General features: G+C 40.3%; 1 protein-coding gene across 1 annotated transcript; it reads right to left on the bottom strand.

Annotated features, from left to right (window-relative positions):
• Positions 1-436: 436 nt before the first annotated feature.
• On the bottom strand, positions 437-19,418 carry slc2a15b (solute carrier family 2 member 15b). Its single transcript, XM_073471043.1, has 12 exons — positions 19,371-19,418; positions 17,466-17,564; positions 12,969-13,129; positions 12,721-12,845; positions 11,430-11,575; positions 10,728-10,860; positions 9,686-9,873; positions 6,281-6,391; positions 5,472-5,573; positions 4,744-4,819; positions 1,741-1,868; positions 437-1,132 (listed from the first exon to the last, which is right to left on the bottom strand). The coding sequence occupies exons 1-12, from the start codon at positions 19,416-19,418 to the stop codon at positions 905-907; spliced, it is 1,545 nt and encodes a 514-aa protein (XP_073327144.1). The 3' UTR covers positions 437-904.
• Positions 19,419-27,495: the final 8,077 nt, after the last annotated feature.

Raw genomic sequence — 27,495 nt, 5'->3', positions numbered from 1 at the left:
ATAACAAAGAAAGAGGCAGGTTTTCAAACATTATTATACTTTATATCTCTTATTGTCACTGACTCCACCACACATTTTGCAAAAATGTTTTGTAAAACATACAGCAGTGTAATAAACAAAACAAACTTGTACAGCTACTTTGATGTGATATATTGATAAATTATAACTTTTCCACAAGCTTTACATACACGCGCACACGTTTGAACAAGACGTATGAAATGACTACTACAGTAGCCACAATATCAAGGTCTCTTATGTGAAAAGAGACACGAAACTGAATGAAATATGAAAAGAAAGACGAAACAAATACGAGCTCAAGTTCTTGGTCAAGACATTCACCTCGAGTTTAAAATTGTAAACATACGGTTATAGTTAATATTGTTTTATGAGTGAAACTTCTGTGACCGCTGTGTCACTGAATAAACATAACCGAGATCATTCGACGCTGAATATGAACAATAAAGAGATCATGGGACGTTTTCAAAGGAAGTGAAGCTAATTAGGAGATTAAAACTTGTGACAGCGGTGTGAGAAACCAACTCAGCTCCCGTAAAAATGCTCTAAGATGCCGAGAAATGGATTAAAATGTCACTGATGGCTGATTTGAAACGCATGGCCGCATGACTTCTGTCTCACATAATGTACAGGAGCTACACTTTTGACTGGGGATAAACGGTCAAAACAGGCGTTATTCTGTCTGTGGAAAGTTGACAAGAGAGCCTATTTTTCCTTTTGTGTGTATGATTGTGTCTTTGTAGTGTTCACATGAAGCAGCAGATCTCCTCGTCGTCACAGAGGGTCCACATTTTATCTCTGCTAGGGTTGCTTCAGTCGTTTCAAACTAAGATGGCACTCTGAGAGAAGAAACCACGGTTCACACGTAGGTCCACCTCCTCACTCCTTCTTATCTTTCGTCGTGTTTGCCGAGGGTCCCATAGCCGTTCATCACAGCCAGTTTGAGATGACCGTTGGGAGTCAGCTCTTCTTTGAGGATGTTGTTCCTGGGGGCGAACATCTGGCTGATCTCCATAAAGGTTTTGTTCTTGGTCTCGGGAATGACGAAGATGGTGTAGAGGGCCACTCCCAAGCAGATCGCACAGAAGAGTAGGTAACAGTAGGGACCCATCGCTATCTGTGGTGGGGGGGACACATAGTGTTGCTTTGAATTAAAGGATACACGTGCATGATCGAATACTGCTCTGTCTTTCTTTACAAAGTGGAAATTGTCCAAGAAAAGCCAGAGGATACCAATTTAAAGTCACAGAGTCATAGTTCACCAGAATCCATGCAGGTTTACACCGTCACTTTGCACGGGACAGATCATTGTCCTCTTAACTCTGAGCCTGTTTGACTAGAACAACACTGAGGACAATGACAGAGAGCAAGGTCGCTGTTTTAATTGGTTATTTTATTGGGATTTGGGGAGTCACCTCTATTCACACAAAACCAGACAGCCCATATCATTATTCTCGTGTGTCTGACAGTGTGAGTGGAGCCACAACAGAGCCTGGATGCAATGTCAAGATGAACTTGAGAGACAAAACCTTTGGACACGAAGGTTTTCTTTTAGAAATGAACCTGACTGAATTTTGGGCAGCATCCACCCATGACTTCAACTACATTTTGGTTGGTTCAGGAAGAATATTTCAAAATCAAATACTAACAGAAACACAAAATGACTTGTGAGCAGAATAATCTGGATTTAATTTATAAGAAAGTAGAACTGGAGTTTGCTCTGACCTCTAGGAAGGGAAAGACGAAGCCGATGGTGAAGTTGGACAACCAGTTGAGGCAACCGGCCACAGTGTAGGCAGCCGGTCGGTGTGACTGCTTAAACAGCTCTGCGGTGATGAGGAAGGGCACACCAGCTACACACAGGAGACAAAAAACATATTTGTGTTATTTTAAAGGCACAGTATGTAATTTCTGCCGTTAGCAGTCTCAATCAAAACGAAACAAAGGACATTCACAGTGTGGGATCATGGGAGTTGTTGTCTTTATTGTGAAAATCTTTCCGCATGACTTAGGCAGAAATGATCGTGGACACGGTAATGTTTTTAAGTTTTATTGGCGTCATGCTTTGTCACAGTCGCCAGTTTACTTCCTTACTCTCTCTTTGACTTTCTCCCAGAGGTTATAGCAACAGGGGACCAAATGAAACCATTTTGGTTTTCTCTGGGTTTGAACATTGAAAATATTCAGGATAATGTAAGTGCGTACAACTCAATAAAATATTTCACTTCACTGCAAAAAAAAGCTAAAATACAAGAAACAAACGCTGAATTTGAAGAGAAAATGACTTGATACAAGTGAAAATGACCTGTCTGTGCAGCGAGATCATATTTACTTGACAAGAAATCTTCAGTGGAGAAACAAGTCGGCACAGAGTACTAGTATTCTCAATTCACTTTGTTTTTGCATTCTTTGACAAAGGGCCGAAGAAGAAGAAAACAAACCATCCCTGATTTAAGTGGGAAATGATACTAGTGGAGTTATTTTCATAAAAGAGAACGGTATATGGCTTCACTCTATCTAATGTAGCTTGTTTTACCAGTAAATTACTTAATTTCAAGATTTCTGTACTAATTGAGGCATAAAGACAGAATCATGATCATTTTAAGAATACGCCAACAAGATAATTAATCTCATATTTCCAAATCTAGTATTTCAAATCTTGGCACGCACAGAACTTTTTGTAGCGTTACAAAAGTCTAGTTGTTTTTATACATTTTAAGGCAGAAATCTTGTATATTATATCTGTAAAGGGCCCATTTTTACAACAGCAGCCTTCTCTATCCGTCACTCATACAGCTCATCTATTGTTCTGATCTAACTAGGCCTCCTATCAGGCTGTCATAAAACAAATCACGCTTAACAACTCGGTACAGCTGTATGAATCTATTGGGTGTTGTGAAATTAACACCAGCGTCTTCATTCATCAATTAGTTTATCAATATTCCCACGCAGGACTATTCTTTGGCAGTCATTCAAAATAAACAAAACATGATATAACAAATGATAAACATTCCTCGAGCCCCAGTGCTGTTATATTACACTCCTGTTTTCCTGCATCTACTTCATTATGTCTTCATTATTACTCAGTGATTGACAAGAGAGGAGGATATTCGTCAACTTGGCTAAAAGCCAACCCCGAAACACCAAGAAACAGAGAAGCTTCGCCAGGACTTTACCAATTCATTAGTTTGAAGTGCAGGATCTATGAGATGTTGTCTTAGCTTGAAACACATAATTCTTCATTGTTAGAGGTGAAAGCCATGAAGGAGAAATATGCATTAATATGCTCTAATGACGAGCTTTCCAAATGATGTCCTCATTATCTGTGCATGATAATTGCAGAGAGGAAGGTTTAATATCGTCAAACCAATAAATATGCCATAATTTGTCAACATCTGTGGTATGTATGTTGTGTGTGTGTGTGTGTGTGTGTGTGTGAGAGAGAGAGAGAGAGAGGTGGGGGCATTGTGCATGCAAGGTTTGGTCTAAAGGAAACTGTATTCATCACGGCTAGCTTATGAACAATGAGCCATTAAAAGTCTAATTGCAGCAACAGAAATCCTCGTCCGCGTGCCGAGGTATAGATTTCTCCGGCTTGACGAATGATGCTACGGAAACCGGATTCGTTCTAATTCATCATCCTCGCAGGTCCACTCAACGTGGCTCCTAAAGTTGTAAACTATTGCCTCTTAATTCACTTCACTCAACTCATCCGGTGTACAAATGGCTGTGGGAATGGATGTAGTGTGGCAGTTATGATTTCCTAATTTACAAGACTAATGAAATACAATATCTCTTCACAGTCAGAGGAGGAGCAGGGGAGGGAGTGCTGCTGGGTTTCAAGACTTTGCGCCTGCTGTTGCGCAAGCTTCCAGCAGGGAGCAGTGTTATCTTACGCACAGGGAAGCCCAAATCCAGCAGTATGCAGTACGTATGGATTGGAAATGCTCATGTTTAAGTTGTGAAGAGTTTTTCCTGCAACTATAGCTCAATTTCTTAAAACTCTGAACACAAAACTGAAAAGAGTTTTTGTTAAAACTTCACAAATCTCTTGCAAAATGAAACACTGCGCTCAAAACTGATTCTTTCCACCAAAACAATACACGGCTATCGTATGAATATCTCTTACAGACCATCAGCTTGAACACTGGTGTGATAAATTTAAAGCTCTACCGTCAAAACACTGTTTATATGTGTTTTGGCTTCATGAGGCCACATCACATATTTCAAATGTATAAACTGTGTAGAAATTGATTTTCTTTTGTCTCCTTTTTGTAATGTTTAGGGATTTTTATGTCCCATAATAGGTTGCAATTTTATGGTACAAACAGTGTGAGGACAGTTGTCGTGTTGTAGAGTACAATAATATAAAATGGTGAATACATATAGTTATTGCTTTGACACAGTAATAGAGGTCGCCTGAGGCCTCTTTTATGCTCCAACAGGTGATTTAAGTGTTTTGCGAGAAGTGAGAGAGACCAATTAATAGTAGTAGTAGTAGTAGTAGTAGTAGTAGCAAAGTTTGCAAAATTTTGAGATTTGTGCTTAAAGTTTTGCAAAAATGTGATTTTAGATGACTATTTATGCCAAAACAGTTGAATCTTTCTCAGTCTGGAGTTTGGTTTTCGATGCATGAGCTTCAAGTTGTCAGAATTGTGTACATTGTTCCAGTTTTTGTGGTTATGTGGTAAAACTGTAAACTGAGGGAATATTTGTTCATATGCTTACCTGGACCGATGCAGAAGCCGGCAATAATCCCAACAACACAGCCCACACTGATGTAGCGCATGAAGGACAGCTGGGCCTGTGATTGGTCAAACACAAGTCATGAGTCTGAAGTCATGAGCTGTAAACATCAGTAAACTACTTAGCAGTTTTCATAATTTTTCATTTGACTATATTCAATCATTCTGAATATATGCATCTTGATTTGTACCATGTGTGGCTCCTGACATTTACTTTATAATCACTTTCTTCTTTGTCCTGTTATTTATAAGCAAGTCATAAGTCATTTTTCCCTTGATTTTAAAATCTGTCTCAGAACAACAGTATGAACATTGACAACACTATTTTTCTTGCTGTAATCAGTCCTCCTATGAAGAGATCCCTCCTCAATGTGATTTCATTGGAAGTGATTGAGGGCAAAATCCACAGTCCTCCTTACCTGGAGCTAATATGAGGCTCCATCTGTTTGAGTTAGACAAATCAAGTAGATATCTTCTAATGTTACAGCCTTTTTTGCACAAACTTCCCTCTTTTTGTTACAATCGTGGGGAGACACAAACAGGAAATTAAATACTAAAAAGACGAATGTTTTTAGGATGTCGGCTTGATTTGTTTAATTCAGACTATTTAGGCTTCATATCAGCTTCAGATAAAGTTTTTATTACATTTTTGCACAGAATGGGGACTTGCATGAAGAGATTGAAAAGATTGCAGTAAGCAAAGCTGCGTACCTGGAAGAGGACAGACACTGTGATCCCAAGACAGCAGAGTCCCATGAAGAGGAAGCCGCCAATCATCAGAGGTCTTCTGCCCACACGCTCGATGGTGAAACACTGCAGGACGGACAGAGAGATAAGAACTGCTGTGATTGGCTAACGACATGAGACATCATCAGGAAGCAGGAAACAGGTGACTTTTTATCTTGTGATCATTTCAGCATATCTCATGTTTACCAGTGTAAGAAATACATTATTCAGTGTTTTTCATGGAACACATAATGCAACAACAATTAGCTAGTTGGCTAAATCTGGCACATTTACACGACAGTGATGTTCATTTTTATGCATTTTTTTTTTTTTTTTTGTGCGACTTGGACCAGTGTTAAATTTGTTTCTGGGAAAATCAGATGGCCCGCTTATTTAGGATGAACTTTGACATCTCCACATCTGGCATCTGTTTTTCCCTACAGAGAGATCAAACTTTGTCACAACTACAACCCACATTTATTGCTGTTTTAGTCAAGTTTTGCTACTGAGTTAGCTAATCAATGACCCAGCCATAATCGACATGCTACATTTTGATTTCCATGAGGGTAAGAAATTCAGTTCTGTGGGTAAAGAGTTGATACATACATTTAAAATGACTCTTACTATTACGTGTTATTAGAGCTGAAATTAACAATTACATTACACAAAAATTATATAAATGGAGTAAATCAGCAAATCCCCATATTGAATGGACTAATCAATTGATTGTTAAGCACCATAATATGATAATGTCATCTTAGTGTGTTCTGTGAAGTGTGATAATGTCTACTTACCCCCAGCATCCCAGAGATGACCTCAATGGCACCAGTCCCCACTGTTGTGTACTGAATATAAGGTTCTGGGATTCCTGCGTTGTTAAATATGTCATTTGTGTAGAACCAGATCTGAAATCACAGTGACATGAACTTTATTAATGTGATGGATATGTCAGACCACAGACAGACAGATGCTTTCAAACTTGAAGTTTGTCTTTTTTTTTTCATGAGGAGCCAAAATGTGGCTCTGCTTATCTGGTGGTTGCATGTGATTCATCACAGTGATCATTATCATCACGCCGACCATCACTCATACATTTCAGATACGGCGTTTCATCAGTATGGACTTCTGACAAGTGCTCCCCGAGAAATTAATTTGTGCATTCTCATTAATCACACTTGCTGATGCAACATCCATCATTGATGAGGTGTGGATGAGATTGCAATTGGTGCAGTTAAACGCTGTCTTGTTGATTTAGTAACCATATGTGCGCTATTTCATCACTATTGCAGCGCTTAAGTATGCATCCACACAGCCGCCTATATCAAAGCAGGAAACACATGAACAATTTGAAAAAGTTAAGGAATTGGAACCAGTTATATTCTTCTGAACACTTGTCTTGAAAACAATTACTAAAATTTGTCTTAGCTTAAAACAGAAATCCTTTGTTATTTCTATCAGATTAGACGATTTGCTCAGAGTCATCACCAGGGTTTTAGCAGTGGGGAAGCATCTAAGGACTCAAAGGATCGCTGTTGGAATATATACGGCCATTTAAACTAGAAATAATTATCTTATTTTTCAGTAGTCTTTTTTATCCTGAGTCATGTTCTAGATAAACTGGGTAAGCAGTGCCGCCCTGGCACATTTTCCTCTGAGACTTCCTTCAGCTCTTCTAGGCCAAAGCCGAGCTGCTCCAGGACCAGCTGAGTGATGTCGTCCCTCTGGGTGTACAACAAGGTCTTCTTCCAATTACACAGCCAGAGGGAGGCACCTTAAGGGCTCTCTGCACCTGTAGGCGACTAATCTAAATTCTCTAAACTCAAGGGTCTTCCTGAATCATTAGCTCCTCACCGTGTTTGAGAGTGAGCCGTGTAACACTCTGTTGAGACTATGTTCACCTTATCAGCACTGCCTGGGTGATGTTCAGAACAAAGACTGACCAGTAAATCAAGAGTCATGATATGTGGCTGGAGTTTTTTTTGCAGTGTGTATCTTAAACTACCCCGCAGTTAGCGTCACAATTGTTTTTAAGTGTCATATTTGCACCCTTCCACGTCCCACTAGCTTCTCATTTTCTGCTTGAAAATGAACCAGCATAGCCCAGAGAGAGGGCCATGGCCTTGGTGACACTTCCATCACATTTTTCTCTGATTTGTATTGCAGTCCATTAAACAACAAAAGGACAACATCATCTGCAAAAGTGCAGAGATAACACAATGTCACTTAACTTGACAGTTGTCTAGTCTTGATAAACTATCTGCAACTAACTATAAGAAGGAGAACCAAGTGCAACAAGCTTCACTTCACGCCAAGGGAATCAAAAGGCCTGTAGCAACTGTCTCAGCAGCCTGCACTTTAAATGTACCTCCTTCTCCTGGCATCGATCTGCACAGATATTTTCCATTTATGTAGATCAACTTATTTTTGTTGTTATTTGTGTTAATAAAACTTGTACTCACATATTACACTGATATTAAGAGTCTACACATTAGTGTGAAATTAGTGTCATCTTTATATTTATTGGACGATACACCTAATAATATACCTGCAATGTATTATTGAATATATCGAACGATATGTTCTCTATATATTGACAAATATACCAATTATTGCTATTTTTCATATATTGTAAAAACATATTACCATATATATATTTATATATTGTCTAGTAATATATGCAAAATATATTTTCAGTGATATAATTTTAAATACATACCAGTATATTATTTAGAAAATGTTAATTCATGATATTATGTAATATATGATGAAAGCAAACTGAGAAGATATTATCATGTATTGTTTAATATATGTAACATGTATTGTTATATATTGCATTACATTACAGTATATGTCAATATATGCTTGCTTATACGATTTTTTTTGTTCTTAATATTGTTCTTCTAATGTAGCTATCTAGATCTCCAAGAAAAAAAAAAAATTGTAGGACATGTGGTCCCTAATGTTTGGCTTACCACAGCCTATGTGATGTGATAGCCTTCTGTTCTCTTCGTGCTAGAAGAAAGACTCTGCTCAAGTAGAAGGACCCACTGTCAGCAGCATATGGACATTAGATTAGGGGTGTCATGCATTACATTCAGTAGGGAAAGATTTGTTATTGCTTTAAAGGCCTAATTCTGTGCTGGCAATGATTTAAATATTTTTTTTCTTCAAAATGTGGAGACAGAGAAATCATTTTTTTCCTTCTTGGTTTACAACCCTGATTCAAAATAAGTTGGGATGCTGTGTAAAACATGAATAAAACAGAGTGTGATAATTTGCTAATCCCTTTTGACATACACATTTATCCACTGAAAACAGTAAAAAGACAACATACATATTTAATGTTTTACCTAACTAGCTTAACTGATTTTTGTAAATATATGTTAATTATTAACTTATTAACTTATTAATTGATGTCTGTTAATTCAAAAGACCTTGATCATGACAAAAAAATAATACATATCATTGTGCAGCAGCTGCTTTATGATGTGAATTCAAAGACAGTTATAGCAGTAACTTAAAGTTTGATGGATGGGGAATAAAGGTGCAGGAAGAATTGTTTTTGTAACATTCTGCCATGTTTCAAATGATTGAAAGGGAAAGAATCAGATCTGCTTTCTTGTTGACACACTGTAGACGGAGGATCTAAAGATGAAGATGTGGTTTGTAAAAATACAGTTATAAAATGCCCAAGATCTTCAGAACAACAAGATGGTTTTACGTTTAACTCAGTACATAAGTACACACAGAGTTTGGACACATGGATTGAAGTGTTGCAGTGTTCCTGTCTGAAACAGCTGGGACAGTTGGACTCCGTGGGGGGTACCCCTGCTGGGAAATGGTATTAGCATGTGAGCCAGCATGCATAGAGCTTCCATCCACATGGAGCAATGAGTACAAAGATGTGTTCGACTTTATGGGTGGATGGGTGGACTGTCTTATGTGCCGAAACTCTAAAAGAGAGGACCAGGAGATAATGAGGCGTGGTCCTGTTGCCCCCTGCTTAGTCACTCAGTGGCTGCATGTGGGCCTGTGATGTATAGACGGGAGGAGGTGCAGATGGGTGGAGCACAGCTTGGAACTGTAGCAATATGAGCTCTCACTATCATATAATAAAAGCAAAGTCTTTGCACATCAAAGATGTGAGCACACACACATACAAATGGAAAAAACAACAAGCCCATGCTTTTCACACTTACTGCATCAATGCCCGAAAGCTGCATGCCGATATTGACCACTATAATGGTGATGACCTGCCAGCGAACACAGCGGTCCTTGAGCAGGCCACGAACAGAGATGGTCTCGATGGAGGACAGAGAGCGCTGCTCCTCCTGCATCTCCTCGACCTCCACCTGGATGTTTCCTTTAGTGCGGTACCACTTCAGCGCTAAAAGGTCAAGAAGGGAAGCTTTTACCAGCCTACAGAAACACCTTTCACCACATCAGCTTCAAAGTCAGACGAAAAAAAAAGTGACATAGACAGGACAAGTCAGTACAATTAAGATGGTTTTTTTTGTCCTGATCTTTAAACGAAGAGAAACAAACTGCAGGTTGTGAAGAGAAATTATGACACAGTCTGTAGGAGAGAAGATAATAGACCATAATCACATGGCAGCCATTTTCATCTGACGTCATGCTCAGGGTGGGAAGTTCAAATGCTGGGATAGTGTTATGCTGCTGTGTTACAGGTTGTATACACATCTGACACATTTTTTATCATTTAACTACTTCTCGATTGATCAGCAACTGAAAACATGATGGATAGTGAAATTCTACAGGGACATCGGGCCATATTTCAAGGTAAAACAACATATTTCATAACCAGTTTGCTAATGTTAGCATTCAACTATTTCCTTGACAACATTTCCATTTGATTGCACCCACTGTGTTTCACTTCCAGGTTTAAATAAATGTGTCCAAGGTGTGTGTTGATATTTTAGAATAAAATGATGCTTTCCCTATCATGTAACACTATTAAATGGTAACGTTAGCTGATGGATTATCAAATACATTGTTTTACCTTGAAATATGACACGCTGTCCCTCCAGATTGTCACTATCCATTGTCTTTTCAACTGATGATAAGTCAGGAAGTTGTGAAATGCTAATGATTTGTCAGATCCCCTACGTTTATACGACTTGCAACACAGCAGCATTTGAGCTTCCCACCCTGAGCGTGATGTCAGAGGAAAATGGCTGCCATGTTTACAATATATGGTCTGTGAAGAGTCCACTCGCTAACCTGCGATGGTGGCGTGAACGTTTCCCTTCTCTATCAACAGGTACCGTGGACTCTCTGGAAACCATGGCAACAGCATCAGCTGGATCGTGGTAGGAAACACCACCAGAGACAGGAGCAGAGGCCAGTGCTCTTCCTGTGTGAAAACAAAACATGACACCTTACTAAATGTAACAATCAGCAGCTTTTACTCATCAGTCTATCATTTCTAATAAGTAGGCACTGTTAAAAGGATGTAAATGTGAGATGGGATATGAGACAATGTCTTTTTTAGCTTAATTTTTCTGTGTGACTGTTCCACACATCAGCAGCCTCCCCTCTACTGTATCAGACAGATGGAGAGAGCATCACCTCATCCAGTTCGACCAGAGAGAGGAAGAAAAGACATGGACGGGAGGAGGAGGGAAGCTACAGGGCCAGCTGGACATAGAAATAATTGTTATCTAATTATAGCACAACAGTGTGTTCATGTGCTGATTATTCATGCTTTTTCAGCGATATGTGAACGTACCAGACAATAAAAATACACTAGTTTCAAGCCCGGAGACGAAAATCAAGAATCTGATGTCTATGTCTCAGATTCACTACCAGAATGTGTTTCAACTGTATTAACAATGGTACATCATCAGCCCAGAGAGTGCGTAAGTTATAAAGCATTTCCTTCACAGTGTTACCCATGACATTACTGAACGCCATTATTAGTACCTTTCCCAGCAGCTCATGGAGTCCCAGAACCTGAGCGATGAAGACTCCCAGACAAATGTGAATGCTGGGAACGAGGCCCAGGAAGCCTCGCAGGTTCTTGGGGGCGATCTCACCGAGGTACATCGGCACCACACTGAGAGAGATACCTGTGGGGAAAAACAGTAGCATTACCATGGGCTTGAGTGAATGTTTAATTTTCGTTAGAATCTAATTTAGTCTTGAATGAATGTTAAGCACACAGCAGTAATGTTATTTATTTTCTGGGTGTCTAGTATCTATATTTTAGTATTAGTATTTTAGTTCCAACTGTGTATTTCTCTTGATGTCGGACATTAAATGCCTGTCTCCAACTTGATAAATGTTGGTGGACTGTGAAAACACAAACATCTCAACTTTCGTTATATAATTTGTTGAGTTGTGTACATACATTACCCTAAATGTTTCCAACAATGTTCAAACCCAGAGAAATTCACAAGTTTCCTCAAAGTAATGGCATGTTTGATATAGCTGCCTGTTGCTACTTCCAGCATAGTCGGAGAGTGAGGAAGGGTGTCAGCAAAGGAGGCTAAACATTACGTGAATAAAACTAAAATATTACCTCATCCATGAACAGTTGTGCCTGAGTCACATCAGATAGATTTTCATCTGCAGTAGTAGTTGTTTAATAGTGTGTTTACCATCAGCAAAGTGAGTTTGACAGCAGATCATTTGTGTTTATTCGTGTTACTCTCGTAAACGTTTATTTGCCCCAAACAGCCAGATTACTGTGCGTTAGCCATACGCTACAGAGCAATGGCAGGGTGAGTGAGTCTGTGTGTTTGAATTCAGGTCAATTCCCACTAAACTCAGCACTCACCAGAAACTCTGGTTATGTCTCTTCCTTTCCCCTCTCCTCTCTGTAACGTTACATTCATGAAGTACATTTCCCCTCCAGCTCCAGTCGGCAGTCAACATTACAGCACATAAACACCCCACAATGGAGGTCTCCTCTGGGGATCACTGCTGCAGTCATGTTGACTGCGGATCAGAGCAGAATCAGAAGTGACTCTGGGTGTTTATTCCTCCAGCAAGTCTGGCTCAGCTCCCATATCTCTCCCCCTGAGCTAGCTGGCTCCGAGCAGCTGCCCCCCGCTCCATCCGGCCTCCCCCACATAACACTTTGCAAACGCCTTTTGTTTCGTTTTGAAAGAGAGACCCCTAGCTGCAGAAATTGTATATTGTGTGTTTCAGGTTCAAGTGTTGAGGATGAATATGACACATTGTAATCAACTCAGGAAACAGGGATGCCTACCTGAGTGCACTCCTGTGATGAAGCGTCCAAGAATGACCATCGCAGGCATCCTGCACGCTCTGCTGAAGCCCATAAGAGCTCCCCCTATAAACACCAGCACAGTGGCTCTCACCAGCGTCCCTTTCCTGTTGAACACACAGTAATCCCTCTTGAGTCAACCTTCTTAAAAATTAAGAACCATCAGAAGAAAAGGATGATGACTGAGCATGTGTTATACCCCCCAAACTCTTTCATGCACACACACTAACCTCCCATATTTGGTAACAAGTCTGCCCACCAGCAGGGCCCCGGTCATCCCACCAACAGCAAAGATGGACACGGTGAGGGAGTACAGGACGGTGAGGACCTCCTCATCTGGAATCCAGTCATAGCTTTCTACCAGCGTCTCATTGTAGAAGTCTTTGATGTACTGGCGGAATAAAAGCAAGAATGAAGAAAAGTTCATCTGACACTTTCCCGCTGGGGAAAAAAAAAATATTTAATTCATTACGAATAGATAACACATCAAATAGAACTGGAGCATAAACATGGTGGCCATGAAATCACTGAAAATCATCACATGGTTAACTATTTTCCACAGTCCCACAAAGCCAAATGTCAACATGTGTCTTGCAAAATCCACAGCACTGGGTGAATGCTGTACTAGGGGTTAGACGAAGAAACGTTTTGCTCAGCGTGTGAGGCAGCCATATTTATGTGATTATATTTAAGTAAACAGGAAAGTCCTCCATACACACAGTTAATATTGCCAGTACACAGTCCCTGAGCCAAAGAACAGAGCTGCGGCAGCAACAGACTCATTCAGCAGCTAACCCAGTTTGCACAAAGCATACACCTATATAGCAGTAAGGAGTAACGCCACGTAGGGTAGCATTTTAGGACTGAGGTACATGTATGTATATCTATTTATTGAATAGACTAAGAGCTAAGCTAAGCTAAGAGAGCTTGTGGAACACAGAAAACTAGCTGCTACAACATATGTCCTAGCTGTCCAGCGAGATGGGCAGTCAGTGCGTCAGGTAGGCCTGAAGGGAGGGGGTGGCATTTTTTCTGATGGAAACTTTCAAAATTGCACTTGCTGGTTTCAACAATCTTATCAAACAGAGCTTTAAACTTGATTCATCTGAAGAGACACGATTGATTCACGCTGCGAAATGAAACTGAGAAGGGAAGTAGGTGTTTTAACTTGAACTATGAATAGTTTGATTGTTAACACTGATCAACTTGACCAAATGATTTATCAGTGATGATAGAGTGATAATTTGAAGGAATGAGGTCCTGATAGAGTTCAGTGGAAAAAAGGCTCTAACTGATTAATGTGTCTTGGAATTCTGAACAGTGTGTATCCAATTTGTCCCGTCAATGTGACCGTCTCCACCACATGCAGGGATCTGTGCACACTGGCAGTCATACAGCTGACCAGTTCAATGTTCATAATTATTACCTTACATCAATTAATTGAGCTAGTCTTCAGACTAAACACATACCTGCTGCCTAAGAGGGAAGACATTTTCTTACAGCATGCAGGTAGTTGTGGATGACAGATGCTGGTAATAATGAAATAATAATCTCTATCCAGCCTTGATGGCCTTATTGCCAGTTTTGTTCACTGAGATGGTTTTACTGGTTGAAGAACATATCAAAGTGAAAATGATCAGCATGACATGTATAAAATAGATTGATTGAATTGGATGCAGCTCTCATGTAGATTGTGTAAAACACATTTAATCTTAAAAACACTAAAATTGCAGTGTGCTGCTAGATTCATGGACACAGTGATCCAACCTGCTGGATATCTTCATTGAGATCAATGTTAAGTGGATCAGTTATCAACAAGATGTGACTGATCCTCATTAAAAACTGTTTCTCAGTCACGCTTCCTATAAAATTCAGCGATTCCCCCTTTATTCAGTCGTATTGGGCCACCGACTGTAATCTGGGCACCACAGCAGTCCTGGTGCAGAGTATTGCCAGCAGTTATTATTCTGTCAGTTTAACTGTATTCTTTAACTGTATTCTCACAGCAGGAGCCCCCATTGTTTTCTGTTATGCTCTGTTCTCTGTTACTGCAGTGTCTTAATGTCTCCATATAAAAACGTGTAACTTCCAATTATAGTTCATAAATAATGTGTTGTTATATTCTCATGTTACCTTACACAAAGATAAATGGTCCAAATCAGTTTGATTCATTGAGGTACATGAATAAAAAAAGAGCCTGGTCAGATCTGTACTTGGAAGCCTGTACCCAAGGGAAGGTATGAGAATCAGTATCAGTAGAGAAAAAGTTCATGTGGTGCATCCCCAGCTGGACTGGCAGTGTCATTGCTCCTCTCTCCCGAAGGGCAATGTTGTAGTCAAGACCACTGACATTAAACCACAACCAAGAAGAAGAACCAAGAAAATCTCACTGGAAACCTCATCAATAGTGCAACCCTGCGCTTTGTGCACAGTTTCTGCATAAAAATAGATCCCTGCTGATGATCATCTGACTTCTACTGGCTTCTTCTGTTGGGCAGAAGCTCCTGTAACTGTGTGGTCTGAGTTGAGCTTTGAGTCAGGTGGGCTCTATCGGATGTTAGAACAATAGCTGGCGGGATGAACCAGTGTCACATGACATCAAGATAGCCAGGATCCTGCCTCCTCCATTCAACCCTCAAGCCAAAATTTAATAACAAGGCCAACGCATTTCAATTAAGGCTTATGGATACTTAATGATTTCAAGGATAGAAAAACACTACGCCACTCAAAACATAAACCCTCTGCTGCAATGACCATCTGCCTAAAATAAACAGGGGAGGAGGTCAGGTACAAGTATAATGTAATCTAATTTCAAAGACAAATGAGGCCAGGTCGTTAGTTCTTGAGGTATCCAAGCATTTTCTCTCAAGTTGCCATCAATTGAACCTTCTGCCACATCTAAAATTTGATTTGGAGCACACATGCGTAACTATTGTCAGATGACCCAGCACTCAACAGTGACTCCCACAAAGGCCACTGAAGTCACATGGACCATGGTTAAAGGTTTATCCTCACTACATTAGCAACTTAGAATATATGTGACACTGAGCAACTGACTCAAATTGAAATAGGAAATGCTTCACTGTTTCAGCTGCTGCTACTTCTGATGGAAAAAAAGCTATTAAGTTTGGTAAAATCTAATCAAATAGACAAAGTTAGCAACTATCTGGTGAACATAGAGGAGCATTTAGCAGCTAAAGAGCCAGATATTTCTCTCAACAAATTATAATGTTGCTGGTGGATGAAATGATTTAATCCTGTAGCTCTTCTGGACTTCCCAAATTTTAGCATAGTGACTCGATCAAATTCTGATGTGAAAGGAGTCATTAGCTGGTGTTGTGCTACTCAAAAAATGTATCCACAGTTTTATAGCCACTTCTTTCACAACATAATCTTATGGGAAGAAATCGTTTTGGGCCCTAGTGCATCACATGACCCTAACCCTAACTACTATATAAAATCACTATATATAACTGGCTTCAAAGCCTGACGCTCGTCCTTGGGGCTTAGTGTTAGTAGTTAAGAGTTTGTGCTCATAACTCTGTTCCAATGGACCCACATGGCCAAAAAATTAAAAAGGTACTGCAGGTATAAAGAAAATGGTTTGACATTTTTGGAAACTGCCTATTCACAGTCTGGCTGCATGTTAGTATTTGAGATGATTGATAGCACTCTCATGCCTGTACGATAAATTTGTCCTTGGAGGCAGTTAGCTTAGTTTAGCTTATCTTAGCAATGGAAGCAGGGGGAAACAGCTAGCTTCGTTTTGTCATATCAGTAACGCAAAAAAAATAATTACAGCATGTAATTTCCGATAAAACAACAAAATGACAGTTTTACATTTTATTGTGTTTGCACATTTTAGGCAAATGAGATATAACATGTTAACAGGCTTGCTGTTTCCCTCTGCTTCCAGTCTCTAAGCTAAGCTAAGCTAAGCTAAGCTAAGCTAAGATAAGATAAGTGAACCGCCTCTAGCTCCAGCTCTAAAATAATCATACAGACATGAGATGATTGATGGCACTCTCGTGACTGTATGATAAATTTGGAGCTGGAGCTAGAGGCAGTTAGCTTAGTTTAGCTTAGCATAGCAAATGCAAGCAGGGGGGAAACAGCTAGCTTTGTTGTGTGATATTAGTTACACCAAACTAGTTACAGCATGTAATTTCCAGTAAAACAACAAATTGATAGTTGTTTTTACATTTTAAGCAAATTAGATATAACATGTTAGCAGGCTGTTTAGCTAGCCTTAGCTAAGCTAACTGTCTTCTTCAGATATGAGTTGTTCATCTTTCATGTAACTATTGACAGAAAGTGAATGAGCAAATAGAAAAGTACACTACACTAGCATGAGACGTAGCACTGAAGCTCACATGCTTCGACGTGAAGCAGTCCATGGCCAAACAGAACCAGTTTCTCAGCTTAGTCACTGAACCATGCTAAATCTAACATCGAAGGAGCAGAGCACATGATGGATACAATCTACAGAACATCGATGACATGGTGAGGCACACAGCAGCCTCTAGATTTCATACACAAATCCACATGACTTCACATGACAATAAAATACAGTCTGACCTTTACAGTATAACATCTAAAAGTCATCCACTATCAGAATGAGTGAATGTGAGCCACTTTCATTCATTCTCTGAATATTTGGGGTTCTTGGTGTAAGTGTGAAAATGATTTTAATTCTCTGGAGGTGATGACGTGGCAGTGACACAAACCTGTGCAGGAGAGTTGACGACGGCCAAATTGAAGCCATAGAGCATGGAGCTGCCGAACGAGGCCAGAAAAGCCACCGCCAGCAGAGGCTTTGTAAGATGCTGAGGAAAAGATGGAGGAGGACAGAAAACAAGTCAAGTACCAACAACAACTACACAGCAAAAGCAAGGCAAGAAATACAGTAGGTCCAATATAGTTATACCAATAGTTATGTGAGATCACAGAATTGAGTTATTAGCACAATTTAGGCATTAGCTTAAACGTGCAATATGTTATTAAAAAATAAACTAAAATTATCAGCAGAATGTGAAGAAATAACAGTTTTGAAGTTATGTCGTCTACATATTGTGTTGAAGTCCCGATCAAAAGCTACACTCCCCTGGTGCTTCAAGCTCTCAGTCCAGACCGCTAGCTGCACGGCTAAATGAGCTACCTAGCTAATGGCAGCAACAGTTAGCAGCAATTAGCAGTGACTTTGGTGATATAAAAATAACTATTATCAAATCCAGCAAATACATCATGTGGACTAGTTTGAAGCTTAAAAACTGTTCCTGCGGGGATTAGCTCATTCTGTAGGAGTGTTTAACAGTTATTGTTATCAGGGTATATGTTGCATGTTAGTCTGTGATCTTTGGACTTTGCAGCAGAGCTGAACAGGCTCTGAGCAGCACGTGACTGAATCAGCAGAAGTGAAACAAACCGGCACCTGGATACGAGCCAGATCCAACTAGATTGCTCCCATCTAACACTAGAAGAGGTGCTTTAAAAGTGCTAAACAAGCCTACACCAACCTGAAGAAAACACAGATTTAGTGAAGTGACCGCAGCCTCACTTCTCAGGCTGGAGTTGGTCGTAGATTAAGAAAAGATAAGAACTTAAGCTTCTAATGGGCGCAGGGGCATTTAATGTCACATACCAACGTTAAAACATCGGGGCTTCTGTTGACCAACCCAAAGTCACATGAGCCCATCTCTGTCTTTAAAGGAACAGGGGCAGCCTACTGTATTTCCACCAGGAGTGGACTGCAGCTGCCCCCTTTGGCTGCCATCCTAAATTCCAGCACACAGAGCTTAGCTGACCTCAGAGGTACAAGGTCAGTGGGATTATAATGTGCTTTTTAATGTACATACCTTTGGATTGAGCACGGAGAAAACTGCTTTCTGCACACAACATACCAGCTCTGTGGTGCTTTCATCATTTGATTTAAAAACAAAAACTACTATTTTCAAACATCAGTCAATGCAAAAGAAATCCACTGATGTGAACATGCAGGATGTTGGCAGATTAGCAGACTGAGGAGGAAGCCCCTCTGCTCCCACTGAACAATAACAGCATAGATGCCTTACAGAAACCTAATTTAGCCTGTAATGGCCTAATGGAGAGAGTTAGACGACTACACGTGAAAATAGCTCACAGCAGACAATGCTGTCCAGTCTGCATTCAATTTAGGATGATTATCCATCAGATGTGCTGCTCTTCACATGTGGCATCACTTTGGTCAAAGCTTTGGAAATCTACAGTACGTTTGAAACTATTTTTGGTGTATTTTTCTTTCTTTTTCAGTCTTTTTGTTGGTTTTGATTTTGAGTTGATTTCAGTTAAAAACAGGCTGTTTACATGTGTGTATCTGACTGAAGCTGTTGTATAACCTCCTCAAAAAACACATCCGGTATAAACTATTTAGATTTGTTTCTTGATGATTGGTCCAAACACACTGCACTGCTGCACTGTGTGTATTGATCAGTCATTGGATGGTTTCAATGGAAAGATCACAGCAGATAATCCAAACATTATGTTTTTAAAAATGGCAATATACTTCAAGTTCAAGTTGTAAATCAGCCACCTACTGTTCAGAGCTGGTCTACATGTCAATCATCTCTCCACATAATCTTTTTCAAACCACTCACCGAGCTGAACTTGGTGCCATGGTTTTTCGGTAACAGTTCCTCCGCCATTTAAGTCATGAATAATAACTCCCCGTGTGTGCTCTGCTCGTTTGAGATGAGAAACAGCTCATCTGCACAACTTTTCAAACTCTCCCACATCCACATCCCCATTTGTAGTTCTCAGCCACGCTCCTGTCACAGAGAGGAGGCGCGTCGCGCTGATGGGCGGAATTAACAAGCTTGTCAAACTCCCAATCTCCAATCACCGGAGCGCATGGCAGAGCAGGGCCGTCCCAGCCGGGAATCGTTTTCTCCGGTCCATCAGCGATCACATGAGCCAAGAGGTTCATCCTGCGTCCCAAAGTGCCCGCAGTTGTTATTAAACAGCCTATGACTAACTGTATCCAGGGGCGGTTTCAGGATTAGTGAACATCAGGGGCTTGGCTCAGACCCACCTCCACCCAGGAGAGAGGGTGGGGGGATCTCAGCACTTAAAGCACCTTTTTTTGTGTGTAGATTTTGATGAGACTGAATAATGAATAATGAATGAAGAAATGAAGAAATGAATGATCAAAATTAAATTACTTGATCATATAAAATAAGATTAGAACTGATATTTGTAGCAGCTACAGGAAGAGGAAGTGGACACAAACAGGCAAAAGTCAATATCTTGCTGGTGGTTTGTTCTTATGAAAACACAACATCACTAGAGGATCTTAATAACTTTAGCTTTAGCTCAATAAAATGATTATACTATATAAATATATAATAAGATTACATGTCACCCAGGCATACAGATGATACTAGAACAAAGCTTACTTTGTTTCACCATCGTCATTGATTGAATCCTTTATTTATTCAGCAAGCTCTCTTTTCCAATGACGCCCTGATTACAAAACACATGAATAAACATACACAATATGATCATAATTCACAGTTACATTCAGACTGCTGAACATTGAACAATAGGCATTTGAAACTATTCAAAGAAATAAGACGATCTAGTTCAAGGACACGCTGTAAGTCATATTACAGTTATCAATCTAACGCAGCCACAAATAGATACATTACCTCATTGCATCCTAAAAACAGCTGAAGAAAAATATTGCCACAATGACTGTTTCTTTCACACACTTTCAAAATAAGTGCACACACTTACCTGATCAAGATGTTTATGCCATGAGGCGGTGGTGCTCATACTGCTTCTGTCCACAGGGGCCGCCAGAGGCAACACAAAATATACTTTCATGTAGCAGCTTTAAATACGAATAAAATATTATCGATATTTCTTTTATTTGACTAACTGTGATTTTGTGTTTAATAATGATGTGTGACATTTCCAGAATTAAAGAGGGTGATTTAATTTACCCACAGACTCTTTACCTGGTTTATAGAAGCACTGTATAATTTAACATGTAATCATAACCAATAGACCAACTACTTGTTAATTATATTAGCCATGTTCAAGTACATCATAGTAGCCAATGAGACCAGTTTTTCATATATTAATCTAATTAGTTTAATTCTAGCTTATGTTTATACAGGTTGTACAGAGTAATGGTTATGGTTGCAGTATAAAACAACTGTGCTGCACAAATCTTTTCCTTTTTTGTCTCTTTTTTTGTGAAATACTGTTAAGTTTCACCTTCTCAGCCCTCTAAATGTTACTTAAATGAAACAAGTCTTAGAGATGCAACCTGTGACGAGGGCAGACATGGTTTTGTTTAAAGGGGGAATGCGCAAAAAAGATTGGACACCATTAGAGCATCACAGGCTGATCCACGGCCCGGCATGCCAGTGAGCCAAAGGCTGTGCAAAGATAACATTTAATTTAATTTCAGGTTGTACAACAATGCAGCACAAAACAAAAAAGAATCTATTTGTCAAGACAAAGGAACGCTATGATTTATTTATAGAATATACTTTTAAGTTTAGCAAACTTTTTGAGAGAAAAAAAATACTTCAAGTCAAGACAATCACCCAGCGATCATGCATACACTACTGAGAAGGAAAATGTAAATCTGAGTAAGAAGCTGTCAAAGCTGCCATTCTTATAAGAATGAATTCCAGTTTTGATTGTTGTTGACAGTCATTTATTTAATGTATTACTTCTTCCATCTCTTACAAAAATGAGTTTGAGGTTCATTCTGCAATTTTTCCCGTTTCTTTGTTAATGTAATCCCTTCTGTTAGGGTTGTATTGCTAAGTTTTCTCTTTTGTCCTTTAATTAGAAATATTCTATATCAAAATGGATGAACTGTATGTAAACCTTGTGGAAGCAAACAGTAAGACTGCTTCAAGACTTAAAAGAAGATCTTTCCATCCTTCAGTCAGGACAGGTTTCGTCTCGCTCTTACAAAGCACAGATGAATGATGTGAATTCTTTCACAAAGCTGACACGCTCTGCATCACTTCCTTACACATGACTGTCTTGCATGTGCCCCTGTTTGGTCACCTCTTAATGGGCTTTGGTCACAGTGTCTCCTGTTTCACATATGACTCTTGGACTGCAGCTCCGTGTCAATTTCATGGTAAAATGTTTTAGTTCTCATTTTCTGTCTGCCAACCATGTGATCTACTGAGGGAAAAACCTTTCCAGATAGATATACATTAATTTTTCTATTTGCTTTGAAGTGACAGAAGTTTTCAGTATTAATCACATCTTGTTTACTTTAAATTGTAGAAAACAACTTGTTCAGGACACTTTTTCACCTGCTCTAGATGATGGGGATGTGATTTACATGCATGCTGCTCTCTCAACATTGAAGCCCCTTGATGCAGTGTATCATTCTTGCTCTCGATTGACCTTCCCTGAATAAATGAAGGATTCAATCTGTTTGCAGCAGTGACGCACTGATGATGCCACTCAAAGTCTATACAAGAGGCAGATACTTAAAGCTGCTGCATCAAGTAAGGCTTGATCATGTGTCTTTCATGCGACTAAGCATGGACCTTTAGAGGCTGGTTTTGATATAAGGTCCCTAGTATTATACAGCAAACTGAGAGGTGTTATTTAATGAGAGGGGTTTCTAATAACGTCATTAATAAATGGTAAAATTATAGTTAATTAACCTTTAATTAAGTTATTTCACTGTTAGCAAACAATGAAATGCTTTATAAACCATTTCAGTGAATTAACTATTAACTTAAATTCAATTAACTACAAATTTACCATTTATCAAATATGGTAATTATAAAGTGTTACCCATGTATATTTATTGAGAGGTGTAAATCAGTGTCAGTTCTTTCTTCATATACAACAACGTTGATCTGGGACTTTGATATCACTTCACCTGCTTCCATCACACGTCTCCTCCCTGCTGCGATGTGCTGCCAATGGGCCTTCAGACTTGTGCTTCAAACTGTAACGCAACAGGCCAAGTTGAGCCTCAAGTCAAATGGTTTGTGTCATATGACTAACACTGTGAAATGTCTGTGGCATCATGGTGAGTTTGTGCAAAAAAATCAATTATGCTGCGAACAGAGACACAACTCACAGGACTGACACCATTAGAGGAGGTGAACGTGAGGGAAAACCCTGGTATCAAATATCCTGGAGACAGGAAGGCTGGACACGAGTGGAATGACCTTTCACTTTGACAACTTTATCAATTTATTAGGTCAACTTGAACAATGACATGCTAACCTAAGTGTTTTGTTCTGGACAACAATGTAGCTGACCACGTTTGGCCGTTTTGTAACTGTGTTGGTCACAGTGTGAACGTTGTGTTACCTTGGAATTAGTCTTTCATATCTACAGAGAGAGCGGGTCTTCTTTCACAGAGTCCACCATGTTTTTGCGTTATATTGGCCACTGTAGGGGAAGGTGAGATGAGGGGTGCTAAGTAACACAATTAGTTAGTTATACTTTTAAGAAAAGCATAGCTGAGGTTTTGTATGTTTAAAATATGTTAAAAAAAACTTTATTGAAAGTAGGCAGTTCATTTCTCCTCTGTCTGGGCCCCCTAGTGACAATAAAGCCCCATGTGCTCAGAATGCCTACGCCTTGATCCGGCCCAGGCTACGAATAAGAAAAGTTGAAAGTGTGAATGTGAGACACTTTGGATCAGTTCTGTCTCTTTGCTCCTCATTTATTTCACAACACAAGTGCAGTCTATTCCTCTCTTAAAGATGCATTAATTCTTCTTTTGTTTTTTTTTACCACCAAGGGGCAGTACAAAAATCTTTAAACACAAAATTAACATATTAATTACCATATAAAGTTGTTATGGTGAACATGTTGGCAAACAGTTGCCTGTTTACACATCCAGCAGACACAGAGCAACATTAGCATCCATTTGGAATTTCTCTCCGTTCTTTATTTCAATAATTAACTCTTTATTGCTCTGTTTTTGGTCTCCACCAACTCCCGAGGGAAATATCTCTTTACCTGCTAAATGCTCCACTATGTTCCCCAGCTATTCACTCACTTTGCTCACTTTTATACCAGACAGGTGTTGCGCTATTATTCAAGGTTTTTCAGTGAAACAGCTGCCTGCTACTTCTGGAAACTAGGTTCATGAGAGTGGTATAAAACCAAAACAAAGAGTTGAAAGATGCTAAAGTGCTCTGTAGAGCTGAGAGCTGGGAACTCAGGACGTTAGGTTGGACATGAAGGAGTCGGGTGATATTTCTCTGTTGCAACATCTCTCACGATACACTTCTTCATCTCATTCATTGTTGATGTAAAAATATAGATTACAGTGGATTTCAACATTTACTTCTGTTCCTGGATAGGTGGTTGCATGGCAAGAACCTACAGGTAAAGAATGTCATCTCTAATTTACGCATATATCATTATTCATTCCCTCCTTCACTGATATGGATAAACCCTCCCTTTGAAGACACAGTGAAGTTCATGAGACTTTCAGGTTTGTGTGTAATGATTTTTCTTCTCGAGAGCAGAAAAACACTGCATAACTCGCCTCCCCTTTCCCACCCAAACTCACCCACAGTTCAGCAATCTAAAGTTTTGACCTTTCCATCACACTGACATTCTTCCAGCCTTGGCTGCCTTTATTACCATCCCCAGTATCCAATTGTATCTGCTCATTAACACGACGACTGGGTGAAGAACCGGAGAGAGGCTTCCATGTTGGCAAATAAAAAGCTGTGAGAAGGAATGAGCGTCTCAGTGACATAATTTACAAGAGGGACATCTCATGATCATAATCAGGATCTGGAACTACATGATTTAATTTCCTCTCAACAGTGAACGAGATGTCATTTGATAAATTACCCATCAATAGCAGACAGTAGGGGATGCTGTGCTGGGGAAAAGTGGCATGTGTGCATGTGTGAGTAAATTAGACTGTGTGTTTTGGATAGAGAGGCAATTTTGTGTGCACGTACGCTGCAAAGACGTGTTGCCACAATGAGTATCCTCACAAGCGTTTCTCTGTGTGTGTGTGTGCTCCAAGCACAGTATAACCTCACATTAGCAGCCCCATTATTTCAATAAACCTCCTCTTGCATCCCGTTGACGGATCATCTGCCTAGAAAAGCAGATATTGTGGCCTTTAATCAGTCAGCCCCCTCCGAGCCGCCGTAGTCTCTTGTGCAGTATTTAAATTCCTCATTTACTCTGTTGCAGGCGGGACGTGCCTGTCCCCCATTGTTCGCTCTGAATAAACTGGGGAGCTGATCGTGTTAAGTGCGGCCATGATTGATGGCTGCTGATGAAATCTAATATACTCGCCCCATGCCATCGTTTGGCAGGAATGGGATTAGAGAAAAAGACTCCAACACGAGCTGATAAAAGGTGGAAATGTACTTAATGTTGCTTTTTCCAGATTTTTTAAAATGGAGGAGTTTTGGCTGTGGTAGAGCAGAAATCTGGGACATTAACTGTTGAGTGATGTCTGTGTGATGGAAGTGGTTCAGGGAAATGAAGTGTGCATCATCAGTGCTGAGGTCACTCAGCCCAGTGTATACATCTAAGAACCATGCAGTGGAGTGACTGTCATCAGGCAGGCCGCCACGCCATGCAAATTATTACGCGATTGTCATCCCATCTCCTTGTGCCTCCTCGTGGTGGGGTCAGCAGTTAGTGGCGGAAAATTTTGAATTTGCATTTTCGTATTCAAATTTAGGATTTTATACTGCTGATAGCACATGACTCTGTGACATAACTGCTCCATTGTGCTGATGAACAGTTGAGAGAGGGGATGGATTTTCGGGAAGTGAGATTTTAGTGACCCCTTGTGGGACTCCAGCTGCAGTTCAAGATGAGTGCATGAGTGTGATTATGGAGTGACAAAGGAGACAAAACGCTGTGTGTTTTCGTGTTAGCTTTGGCTTAACATTGAGGTGATGTTGTGGAATATCAGTGGTTCTAGCTAAAGGTCCTTGGACAAAATACACACACACTCAAGAGCCCACTTGAACCAGTCATAAGTCTCAGTGACACCCTCTCTCTCCTGCTCTCGCTCTGTGTCTCACCCACTTCACAGCTACATTAGCACTTGATTTGGGTGTAATGGATCTCCCTCCTCCTCTCCCGCCTGCTCCCATTGGCTGCGGCTGGCCTCCAGCCCAGCCCACCTGCTCCACGGCGCTCTCCTTAATGTGACTGGCCGAGGATGATGGATCACCCCCTGTCACTTCCACCTCCTCCTCCAATCAACAACCAGCCATGGAAATTGATTGTTCTAATTTGCTCTCATTATTATTATGATATTAAGCACAATATACAGACACAGCTCACTGTCAGATCTGGGCAACGCCGTCATTAGTTACAGGGGCTGGAGAATACGCCTCAGCGGGGTTTTCTCCCACAGACGCCAAGATGTAAAGGAATCAGCGAGCGTTGGAGAAACACACTGCTTTCTCTTAATAAGATTTGCCATGCAGCCCCTCGCTGAGGTGATGTAGCATCTAATTAAGTTCAATTCGGTGCATCTGGGAAAGAGAAAAAAGAAGATATGATTAAGTTCCTCCGTGTCAGATGCAGCGTGTTCACTTGCAGCTGCCGGATCGGAGGAAATGGGAGGTGCCAGTGTGAGAAAACACTCGTCCTTACATCCGCAATGACTGCAAATGGTACAAATCTACAGTTATTAAATGCTGCTTAGAAAATGCAATTAAGATGCACGACTGTACATTTACACAGGGAGTGGGGATGAATAACAATGAGAGCACACAGTCGAGGAAGCATCCCACTCAGTTTCCTGCATCCTCATTTTAGAAAATACTCATAATATATTCAGCGTACTGGCTCTTAAGTGCACACTGCACAGGTATGTTCAATGACTTTGTGGATGACCTTTTTCATTCTTCCTTGCACAAGGCCTCTTTTGTCTTCGTCATCATGCCTGAAGAGAAACAACCCAAAGGTCAGCAGTATTAACCCCCCTGCCCGCTGCTGTATTCACAAGCCTGCTCTGAGACGGTGTCCTGATATTACCACAGCAGCAGCAGCAGCCCCTCCAGCTGTATACCACTCCTATGTTCCATGGACCAAAGTGTATCCCCAGTCATGCTGTTACCAGCCCAGAGTATATTGGATAGTGCTTACATTAACACACAGTGTCTAACAAACCGCTTACGCTCCTTTAATTGGATTACAAGGAGTGCTGCATTCCCATTGGTGAGATTAGGGGGGTCCGGGCACGGAGCCGACTCCCCTCCCCCCGCCCGAGCGAGGGATCTGATTCGCCGTCCTCCCTAACGACCTGCAAATGCCAGATGTTTGATTGGTGGAGCGGCGCTGGCACGGGTGTTTATTGGTCCATGACAGCGTAATAAGGGCGGGTGCCAAGTCGACTGTCAGGGCGTTAAAGTGTCGACTCTGATCTAGTGGTGATTAATGAGGCTATTTATTTATTTACTGGCCTTAAATACAGTTTGTGGAGATACTTTTCTCTAAGTAGATTCAAAGGTCAAACCTGAAATATAGTAGAAAGGTTTCAAACATTTACTCTCACTTCTAATGGGAGTTTAAGAAATGTTTAAAAGGACAGAGAAGTGAAAGCTGTAGAGTTGTCCTCTGGTTAAACTTGTGAATGTGACGCAGTGTGTAGTGTGTAGTGTGTATATAAACGTCTTGCTGTTAAAGGGTTAGTGCAACCAAACTGGGCTGGTTGGGGAGGCGTATCTGATTCCAGTCATTTGGATTCAGCATATTTACATTTCATCACTTTGAGGC

Source organism: Pagrus major, chromosome 1 (genome assembly GCF_040436345.1).
Source record: "Pagrus major chromosome 1, Pma_NU_1.0".
NCBI lineage: Eukaryota > Metazoa > Chordata > Actinopteri > Spariformes > Sparidae > Pagrus > Pagrus major.
This window is presented reverse-complemented; position numbering and strand designations above follow the sequence as displayed.